General features: G+C 30.0%; 1 protein-coding gene across 7 annotated transcripts in view; it reads left to right on the top strand.

Moving 5' to 3' along the window:
- Syp (synaptotagmin binding cytoplasmic RNA interacting protein) overlaps positions 1-12137 on the top strand; it is a 27109-nt gene extending 14972 nt beyond the window's left edge. For 5 of the 7 annotated variants that reach the window (XM_070303140.1, XM_070303141.1, XM_070303138.1 and 2 more), the window contains exons 10-12: positions 4011-4159; positions 7114-7279; positions 9554-12137. In XM_070303140.1, the coding sequence (XP_070159241.1) occupies positions 4011-4159; positions 7114-7279; positions 9554-9801 (563 nt within the window). In that variant the 3' untranslated portion in view covers positions 9802-12137. The remainder of the gene's footprint in view (positions 1-4010; positions 4160-7113; positions 7280-9553) is intronic. The other 2 variants (XM_070303145.1, XM_070303143.1) reach the window with 2 other exon arrangements.

The following is a 12137-nucleotide window of genomic DNA, read 5'->3' as shown; positions in this document are numbered from 1 at the left end:
AGACACCGCGATTGTCAATTGAAAAGTAATTAACATTGATTCCTAGTCAGCCAAGTCTGTTTAAACAGATCTTGCTAAATGCCTGCTACAAATTACTATCAGCAAAGAGACTACAAATTTGGTATTGGAATTATTATTACCGATTAAGTCGGCAGATTGGCGGTAGAAATCGAGCAGGATCTGCGCGTGCGCTATTTGATGGCAAATTGGCAGCAGAAACTGAGCAGAATTTATATTTTTTAATTATTTAAAAATGATGTATATCAGTATTTAACGGCTTTTAATATTTGATTCGATAGTTCCGTTTATTGCTATGCGACGTACTTTCTCGTATTCAAATTTTTATCAGAAATGGGTATATAGTCTGCAAGATGCGAATACTAATATAAGAGAAAACATCTCGACATAGCAAGAATTTCTATAGTAAAAATTTTCATATTTTTTCTAAAATCTATAGTTTAAAAAATATCAGAACATTCATTACTTTTTCCCAATTGTGTATATATGTACATATGAGCGCATGTACATATACAGGATGTCCCAAAACCATTGGATCTCTTTTTTAATAACATTTTCTGACCAATTAAAAACGATTAACCAACTACCTTTTTCGGTTAATTTTAGGTGAAATTTAATTTAATAAAATTTTGATTTAAGACTTGATTACAAAGGTATCTGAGGTGGCAAAAATAGGAAGCTTGCAAAAAATGAAGTTTTTTGCTGAGGAGAAATCATCTCTAAATTAGTCAAAAAATCTATTATTAAAAGAGAATTGAGTTGTTTTGGGATATTTCTGTGTGTGTGCGTGTGTATATGTGTATGTGGATATCCTCTTCTATTTTTTAAACTAACAAAGAGTGATAGATAACAGTTCATAGATTGAACACCTTGTATGAACATGTGTATGTATATGCATACACACGATATGCACAGATTATTTTTTAAATACTTGCTATAATCGTGTAATATTTTGTACGTGACATTAGAAAATTGATAGTTTATTATTTTTATTAAGATATAAACTTTGCCATTAAAATTTATATATTTAATTTATATTGGGTCACAGCTCTTATTTATAAAGAGAATAAAAATGCAAATATTATGTAATCTTTTTAAATTAATAAATTTTGAAGTTTCTTAAAATAATTTTCTTTTTTATATGTATTGTTTTTTATATTTCAAATTGAAAAGATATATATATTATTAAATGTATACTCTATTAAATAGTTTTAATAGTATCTTTAATAATTTTCACATAATATAGATATCTCTTGCATGTTTTGGAAATTTATCACTATTTTCCTATACATATATTATTTTGTCTTACGCGCATGATAGGTTAATTTGAATGTGTGAGCAAGAGATATTGTACTTATTGAATATTTCTATATTTTATATATGATAGTTCTCTTAATTATTATCTTTATTTTCATGATTTTTATAAAAATCTCTTTTATTATATTTTTCATATTCTTACTACAATAATGCATAAGAAAGGCGAATTAACGTAAAATTTAGTAATAATTATAAATTTTTAATGTATAATACAATACATTATGTATGTTCTCAGAAAATATTAAATTTTTCTTACATTAATAAATGAATAAAATTATATTTAATTAAAAATTGACAAAAAATTATGTTATAAAAATATATAAATTATTTTTGCCAAAGTACTTTGTTGAATTCTTTTATAAAATTGTAGTAAGAAGGTACTTAGATTAGATCAACTCAATATAAAGTTAACTTAACATATAGTAATATTTATTTGCCATTTAATGTAACGATTTTGGTCCTAATTTGTAATTTTAGAATAACTGAATAATATTGAGTATGTGTGTGTGTGAATACATATGTACGCTAGATGTGTGCATAGCATTGTAATGCAAACGTCTCGTTGCTTTACCAGTATTGTCTTCTGTATGACACCTGTTTTTTTTGTTTTTAACAGAAATTAATTGCATGTATATGTATCTGTTTTGTATTCTTGTTTGGTGCTCTGAGATTACAATGACAATTATTTTGTGGCATTGCACGGAGTTTAACATGCATTGCCAGGAATTTTTATATAACTCTTCTATCTTGTTTCTGTTTTTATGAGCGTGTGTGTATTTCTCATATCTTGTGCAATGCATCATCAATTCAAAAATCTGTTTACAGCTCTCAAGGAAATAGGTAAGCCGCGATAATGAATGGTGAATGCAACAGTTGTAGAGTCTCATATGTAGTCCTGTGTATTTTTTTCTTTTTTTTTATGTTAATGCCTTTTTCAATACTAAATTTAAATTCATATTACGAGGTTATCGAAAATAAATTTTCTCCAATGCGAAAATAAATTCTTTCTACGAAATTTGTTTTTTTTTTTTTTTTACGATTATTGTGTATAAAATATATTTTTGAAACTGTTATTAATAAAAATATAAATTTTGTCTCGTTTTTTTTTAAAGTTAAGTAAGAGTAATATGAGTCGTTAGGCACAGATGCGCGTGTTAAAAAAATATACAATTTTCGGATTAATAATCGAAGGTTTAATTATATATTTGTCTAGCAACCGCATAACAGTGGATTGTCTCTTCTCGCCGCATGTTTATACTTACGTAGATTAGCGGATTTTTAAAAATTAATTTTTGATTAATTATTGCGAAAATTGCAAAATGACTTTCCTATTCGATTTAACTCGCTCTACTTGCACATGAGAGGTAATACCGAACTGTATATATATATATATATATATATATATATATATATTTCTTTTATTCTTATATTATAGTAATACAGTTGTAGTCATCTGTGGAAATATATTTTTTGCGAATCTGAAGCGTGAATATTGTTATGTAAATTAAATAAATAGGCAAGATTCTTATTTTCCGAGTTTTTTACTTGTAAGCTTATTTCTAATTTTTTTTAAATATCGTATGTGTTATGATAGCAACATGTCGTTAAAAAATGAGGAATAGATATACAAATAGATGATTCACAATAGGAGAATCTTGTCTAATTTCCAGAATTGTAACCATAGATCCAGACTCGTAAATAACAATAAAAAAAAATTCGAAAGAAACTGATCTATACAATCAGTCCATCGCCATTAATCAGCATTTTCACATTCAGTTATCATTAACACGAAAGGAAATCGATAGACAATAATGAGAAAATCAGCCTTAGCATTATTTATCCCCGGAAATTATCATCTAATCAAACTTTTATCGCTAATAAGATTAAAATTAGTTATTGCCGACAATTAGCGACAATTAGTTCCTTTTCAGTCAATGGCAACTAGTGCTCGATTAGTTACTAATATTCGATTTAGAAAAATTTAAGTGTGAAGATCTAAACTAGTTCCATTATATAGAAAAATACTATGAATGGTATTATGGGAGGTACATTTTGAGTACTTTTTTGCAGTATAGATATTCTATATGTATCTGTGCTTAACGATTCGTATTTACATCCTTATTTCGGTTCTGCAGAATTGATATATTTTGTTTATAGCAAAACATTGAATTAAAAAATTATGGAATTAGATTATTTTTTTAAATTTGATAATAAACGTTTGAAATACTTCATATATTTATTTTAATAAAATTATTATATTTAGATGTTTTATAATCAGATTTTATTTGGAGTATATGAAATTTTCGAATAATCTTACAACTTTTTTTTTTCCCCCCTTCAAAAATATGATGGTGATAGGGTAATCAATATATAGTTGTTCGTGCGGTATTGTATTATATAATTGTAACTGACAATGCGTATTGTTATTATGTAATTGTGTCTCTTGTTTGCTGAAACAATTTTTTTTTCACACGAGTCATTTTACTTCCAATATACGATTCAATTTATTTTTGTTTTTCTTTCTCTTTTGTTTTGGTTAATTATTGGTATTTTCAAAATTATCTTTTCCCGGCATGCCTTTTCTATAATATTGAAATAGTATTATTTTTTAGTAAGCTGCTAATTGGATATATCGTGGCTAAATTTGGGTCTATTTGTAATGTGTGTTTTTATAGATTATGATTACGACTATTACGGTTATGGGGATTATCGAGGTGGCTACAGTGATCCCTATTACGATGACTATTATCGATACGAAGATTACTATTTCGATTATGCACCGCCTCCGCCGCCTGCCAGAGGGAGAGGCAGGCAGCCTCAGCCGGTGGGTCGCCTTTTTTCATGGTTCTAAAATGTCATTTTTGTTTCTGAAATTATGTATAATTATTTTTATATATATATTAGCGGTAGTTTGACTGTGGCACAGTGTTCGCGGATTCTCCTAATGTTATACATATTTCCAATTTACTTTTGTCCACATCACTCTCTGCCTATATATTTTTTTTTACCTGAGCGTGCAAATTAACGCTGACTAACTGGCTATGCAATAGTTTATTATGATTATTATTAATGTGCAACGGAATTATACATTTTTAATGTATATTGATTTCATAATATTATTAAATGCACCGCATTCACAGTATACGAATGATTAGCACTCATCCGAGCTTTAAAGTTTTATAATGAATTTTGAGACAGAAAGAGAGAGTGAATGAGCGAGTGAGTGAGCGAGTGAATAAATGAATGAATGAATGAGTGAGTGAATAAGCGAGTGAAAGAATGAGTGAGTAAGCGAATGAATACGAATAAATGCTGTTTAAAGTACACTGTGATGCATTGTATTTATATAGAAATCCACATTTACCCGCACGCATGTACACACACGCACGCACGCACAAATTTTAATATGTATGCTATACTGATTAACGCTAACGCTTTAATACTAAGATTACCCTTTAATCCGAACACGTTGCCACTTTCAAATTGCTTGCAAATCATATCTGAGCCATGGTAGACCCATTCTAAATTTTCAAGCAAGATACAGCCGGGAAAAGCAATTTATCAATCAAAAAGAAAAAAAGAAAAGAGAAAAATGTAGAATAAAAATGAAAGTTTTAAATTACCCGAAAATTCTCTGAAGGAAGAAGATAGCACATTTTTATATTGTTGCAGGATTTCTTAATCTTACTTTTCTTTCACTGCTACTCTAGCACAGTTTCAGGAAAACTCCAGACGTAGGCAGAAAGCAGCATACAAGATTTTCTCTCTCTCACTTAATCATTCACACAAACACACAGATATATATATATATATATATATATATATATGTATATGTATATATTTATATACGTGTGTATATATATTATATATATATATATAATGTCCGTATACGAGCAATTCACTGTTTTTTCTTCCTGTAGAGCGACGTTGCGTCTCGTGGCTCGGATATGATATTTTTCTATATCAAGTTACAGGGTTATCCAAATATGACGTAGGAGAGTGTATGGGTGCAAGGCGCAAAATTTTTTTACTGTTTTATTTTTACCATATTTTTACATTGCGATCAACTTTTTCTCTTGTTAATGTTCATAATACACAATATATATTTAATTTTATTATATTTTTACATTGCGATCAACTTTCTCTCTTGTTAATGTTCATAATACACAATATATATTTAATTTTATTATATGTTATATCCAACGCTGTTATGTTTCCCGTGCCATGATATGATATATACGACGTAATTAGTCGCCGCTTTAGAGGAAAGACAAACAAAAAAAAAACCTTTTTCAAATTGTCAAAATGTTTTTATACATTATCTTGTATCTTGTTTCGACAATTATTTGTTGAAGTTACTTTTTTATAATTTGTGTAACACGCTTTACAATGTTCTACTCATTAAAAACAACAAAAATATTTTGTATGATTACATTAGGCGGCATATCTTACATACTATCTGATTCAAAGTTTTGGAAATATTTACTGCTTTTTTGTACAGGTATTATTAAATATACAATATAAACAACAATCACGTATGCATCATTGTATCTTTTTTTTAATTTAATATTTTACAGGAGTATGGGAGTACATCTGTTCAAAAAGTACAGATGTATTCGCATATGTTGCTATTATATTTATATATCTTATATTTTACATTTATATAGATAAATAATTATTTAATCCGCGCGTGGAGCACGATATACACACTTACACACAGGCCTACACACACGCACGCGTGCGCGCATATACTTATAACTCAACTTAATGTGTTATGATTTGTTTAAAACAGGAGGAAAAGTTTGTCGCAAGTTATAAATAACAATGTCTGAATTGAGAGATGATACCATGTGAATACGATTTATTCACAAATGATTTATTGTACATGTATTACCTAATTAATTATGTTTTATTATCATTTGTAAATTATTGTGAATTGTGTATAGGTATGATAAAGACTACGAAGATAGATGATGGAATAGAGAGGATTGTGTCCCTCGTATATAGCACCAGTAAACCATCTCACAACTCTTGCTTTGGCTCTCGCCGTCCCCACACCCATGTATATAAAACAATATCATAGCTTCCGTGCTTAAACCAGATTTTTTTTGATCGCTTAATAATGTGTTGCGCCACTTATTTATATAATATGCCTTTTGGTTGAATTTTGTTTTAGCTACCAGTGCAATAGCTTGTGTCGCTTAAAAGTTCCTACGCCAACCAAACAGTTCGCTTTTCGCTTTACTACATTGGATAACTCTGCTAACTCCTACTGCTGTATGTAAAAACGTGGTTAGTAAAGATTTGGTTACAGGATCTATCTCGTCTGCCGCGTTCTTCCTTTTCGCTTTCTTTTTTTTCGCTTTATCTTTTTGTCTTTTTTTGTCCTTTCTCTCTCTCTTCTCCTTCCTTTTCCTTTATTCGTTATATTTTTTTTCTGTTACTAATCTCTTCTCACGCTATGTTCATGATGTATATATAAAAGCCTTGTATGTACATATATGTACATCTTTAAAATGTGAAATACGCATATATGTGTAGAAAATTCTCTGATCAACGATATATCGACTAATTTTTTTTATTCTTATTATACGTTAATACACGTTAATATAATCATTAACTACATCTTTAAGGGCCACTACTGCGAAATATAATCCTAATTACACATAGGACAGAGGAAATAATAAGAAAAGAATGAAAGATAATTGAAACGCAGATATATGCAAACAATTATGTAATTAGATAGGGTAACAGTTTGGGTGTGTGTTTATTGGTCAGGCTGGTCGTGGCCGTGGAGTAGTGCCACGTGGCCGAATCGGTGGCCCGCAAGCCCGTGGGCCAGTCAGGGGGGGACGCAACCCCGCAGCTTCAGGGGTCCGTGGGGTCCAGCGGCTGGCCGCTCGTGGGGGGGTCCGCGCCAAGGGAAGTTTACCAGGTGAGGATGGTCTGTATCTCCACAATAAATCATCTTTTACACTGTTTACATTTAATTCCCATTACATTTACATAGACACATACATATACATATATACACATGTTTACTATTCTGAATTCGTTATAACACATTTTACGTTTGAAAGTTGCCTTGACATCGTTGTATCTGTAACTATCATCGTGTGAAAATTTGATGAATTGTATATTAATAACGCAATTATTAAAACATTGATAAATATTACCAAAAGATGTAAACAAATGATTATTGTTCGGATATATAAAAATATAAGCATCGGTCATTCAAGTATTAGGTCTAAAATATATATATATATATTGTATGTAGGTATTATATTGTTTATTAAATTTTTATACATAATTTTTTTAGGAGATTGATACAAACATAATTAAAAGTGTTGAATCTCTATCTCTTTCGCGATATTATATACAGAGTATTTTTGATAACAATATTCATGATTTTTATAGCATCTACAATAGATTGATAAAAAAATGTATGTTGAATTGTCTTATTATTACTTTAAACTACTAATAAGCTAAAAAAAAATCGTCGAAAATTTTTTGCAGTAAAAAATCAAGGTCATCTTAAGTTTTTAAAATAATATATCTTTTTATATAATTTCTTATAATTGTTTTGCATAAATCTTTTGATGGACATACGTTCTAGGTATAATGTATATGAAAATATTATAAAAAAGAATATTAAACAAGATTATCGAGAAATATATATTAATAGTTTACGAGATATTCCATAATATATTTTAATATATTGTAATATAAAATATAGGACATTTCACTAAATCATTAATTTTTTGATAAATGCTACCGGAGACTTTTATATGAGAAATGATCAATTTGATGAATAATCATTTTATTTAAGAAATAAAATATGAAGTCATTTTAAAAAAAACTCAAAATATCATAAATCTTTCGCAAAAAAAAAAAATCATATTTTTTTTACTGTTTATTGTCCATTTAAAATAGATAGTTTTATATACATATTTTAGTTTATTTATCGCAATATTTATATATATATAAAAGAGTCGTGAATATTACATTATGATAAATACTCTGTATATATAGTACAAATGTAAGTTTAACTTTTTGTTAATAGTAAAACAAAAATTTTTTTTACTAGCTTGCTTGACTCTTTTAGTAGTAATTATTATTATAAGAAAATTTGTGATGTTTCCTTTCGCAAATATAAAGTTTTTTTTTTGCTGTTACTATATTGCTATTATAGTACTAGCTGTTACAGATCGCAACATCGCATCATAATGTTCCACGAGTTTTCTTAACTATTCTAAATAATACTCTTCGCTAAGCAGCTTTCTATTAGATATCTGCTTTTATTATATATTTGCGATAAGTTTCTCTCTGCTCTGTCTTTGTTTCATAAAAAAAAAAAACATATTGAACCCAACATCCAAACAGTGTTTCTAAGCACCGGAATTATTCTCTGGATAATTTTTTTTCGATATTAATTTCTTCTACGTTTTTACAAAAATAAAATATTCGGATATTACGTGCATGTAATATCGATGATATATTTGTAGAACGTTTTTTCCTTTTATCCTTCTATTAATTAAAATACAAAGGCAATAGTTGTGCAATTATTTAATGTAAAAAGGAATGATACATTGAGTTTGTTATGATCACTATGCAAAATCTTTTATATTATTCGAGATATTTAATTATATATTCTGATTCTTTTTTTACAGATTTGCTAACGATAAATATTTTCAGTCATCCTGAGGTTTTTCGAGTGTTTATTATTTAGATAATATATATATAATAATTAGTTTATCATATAACTGTACATTCCTTTACATTATCATAGATTTTTTACATATTATTCATCTTACAGTAAACGATCCAATCCACCTTTCAACCAAGGTATCCGAGTCCCATCTACTTTATTGTAACAGAGCAGTAGGTTAGTTTCCCCTTTTTATGATAGTATTTGTTCAAAGATCTTGCAATTTTATAAAGTCGATAGAATATACCGACTAATTTGTATTTTATAATAATCTTTCATGAAACTGAGCTTGCAGTTATATTACTATTCGATCACATATCTTTTGAACACATCACCATATACTCACACAAAAAACTCTAAAAATCTCTCTTTTATCTTCCTATATTTAATATTTTCCAAATGTCCCACACGAACAATGAAAAAGGATATTATTCGATCTAATATTTACGTTTAAAAAATTTTTTTTGCACATAAATATCTGTTTTATCACGATGGTGATATCTTTTACAGCAGGTAAACGAAAATTTGACGGGGGTCACCAGAACCAGGGGGAATCTAAGCGTCGCTTCCAGAGCAATTGGGGAAACCAGCCCCTCGCCCAACAACCACTGGGCAATGCATACGGATTGGCGAGTGTGAATGGTGGCAGTGGTGGTGGTGGCGGTGACATAAGTTTCGGAAATAGAGCCGGCGCGCTCGGCGGTGTTTCTGGTGATGATCACGAATGGTATCAAGACTCTTATCAATCATGGAGCTAACTTCTACAAGCTTGTGATAAAAAAATATGCACGCACGAACAAATGCATGATAGACCGAAACGAGAAAGAGAAAGTAGAGAAAAAAAAAAGAAGTTAACATAAAAAAGAGGAGTGTATGTATACATGAGTGTGTGCGCGCGAGAGAGAGGGAGAGAAGGGGAAAGAAATTCTATAGACGGAGAGAAGAAAAAGATCATCCATTTATATTATTATCGCTCTTAATCAATTCGAGTAATTGTAAATGTTTTTTCATATTAATAATACGCAGCAACTGTACTCTGCGCCACCACCATCGTCCGCTGTTGTTGTGATTATATACAGTGATGTGCCACTGAGACTAATTATTACATCGGAGTGTGACCGCCCACTCACCCCATACTATTATTATTATGATGATAATACTAATCTAAGTACCACTACTGCATTGTCACATTGTTTACTGCCAAGTGATGAAGATCAGTGATGTTGACATAAGGATTGTGATGGCTTGTATTAGTTAAGAGAACTCATAGAAGCCTGCGGTTTAATACATGATGCTGTTATGAATCTACGTGACGAAGCGTGTGTGTTAGATAAGCTGTGAAACGAAATAGATAGCATGGAAAGGAAACAAAAGTGTTAGGGAACAAAAGAGAGATAGAGCAGACAAAAATTTCCAAGATTGAAGAAGTGAGAAATGTAGTAGGTACGTTAGGCAAGCAGAAGGCACAGGGCGAGACTGCGATATTTAGCGAGCATGCGAGATGGATGAGCGTCTAAGACGTGTATTTGCAAGAAATGGAGAAAGGGTGTTTTCTTTAAGCGGAATGTGTCTTTGTATGTGTATGTGTGTGTGGAGCGTGCCAAGTGCGCCACAAGACCTTCTATTGTTGGTCTATAAACGTGTACAGTCAGTGAAACTATTATTATTAAGAGTCAGGCAAAGTTTCGCGAAAGTAGCGAGTCGTAAAACGTTGCAAGACAACGGTTCTGCGAATGTCTCCCAGATTAAGTTTGGTTACAGTCAGGCAAGGGCTTAATTAAATAGGGGAAAAAAGAGTATTGCTCACTATCGTAAAGAAATCTGCTTGTACAGTAAATTTTTCAATGACAGTATCCAAGTAGCCAAGACAAATTCAGATTCAAATCATAATATATATTTATTTGTTGATGTGTTTCTTTTTTATAAGTAAAAAATTAAAAATTGTTCGTTGAAAGTAAATATCAAAGGTGAATCTATTATCTTTGAAGGAGAAGTAAAGAAAGAGTGTATTGTTTTTTCTAAATTTTATGTAAAAAGTAAATTTGTTTTTTGTATTCTCTTTTACAAAAATAAGAGAGGAAACGTTTTTAAAGATGACTGACTATGAATTTGATAATGATAGTCACGGATTGAAATAGGATGTAAAATCTAATGTTTACAAATGCATGAACACATACAGCACACATTTTGAGTGTTGACTTGTTGTTATTGTTAGCCTGTTAGTTAATTAGTAAGAGTTGTAAGTGCGGGCTGTAGTTGGTCCCTGTCCCTGGAGCCCAGACACCCCCTGTTCTGGATGATTATTTGAAAAAGGAAAGAAAAAAAGAAAATATATGCAAATAATTTGTATTTTACACGCACCCCTGGAATATAAAAACAAATACGACATAAAGACAAAAAAAAAAGAAAAAAAAAGATATTGTAATAACGGAATAATTGCATATCAGTCTCCTGTTTATTGTAACACACACCAAACGAGACGATAATCGCATATATAACAATATATTGGCTCTAAATCGGATTTGATATAATAGTAGAATTGGCGGATATATATATGTAATACAATATGGAGTCTGATTCTACATCAAACGATTATGCCATAGAGACCGACCAATCACGAATATAAAAGATCGCATATACATCACATTGTAACATGGAATCATTATATGATTTACAGGCTGACACACAATATGGAAAAAGAAAAAAAAAACACGAAATCATAGATGCATTACAGACACAATGTCTAGATGACGATTGTTTTCCCAATCTATTATGAGTATTTTGTTAATTTTTATTCATGTTTTACTTAAGTCTAATTCTTTTTTGTCATCGATACTGTTTTACTGATAGCGATGAATTCAATTCATCTGAAAGTAATGATTAGACGAGAGAAAAATTCCCTGTTCTTATTGCGATCATTGTTTAAGTCTTGTCCCCAATCATTGCGATCATTGTTTCGAAAAAAAGTAAAAGGGAAAAAAAATCCGAGTAACTTGCGAAATCGTGGTTTGTATTGGTGATCTACTTTTCATTCCTCTCGTGCCCCCTTTTTCACCGCCCCTTTTTACTGATTATTCGCTTACCATATTTTATA

The sequence above is a fragment of the Polyergus mexicanus genome, unplaced genomic scaffold, assembly GCF_030449975.1.
Source record: "Polyergus mexicanus isolate NDT 795.1 unplaced genomic scaffold, iyPolMexi1.0 SCAF_10, whole genome shotgun sequence".
NCBI lineage: Eukaryota > Metazoa > Arthropoda > Insecta > Hymenoptera > Formicidae > Polyergus > Polyergus mexicanus.
Note: the sequence above shows the minus strand (reverse complement) of the source record. Positions and strands in the feature narration are given on the sequence as shown.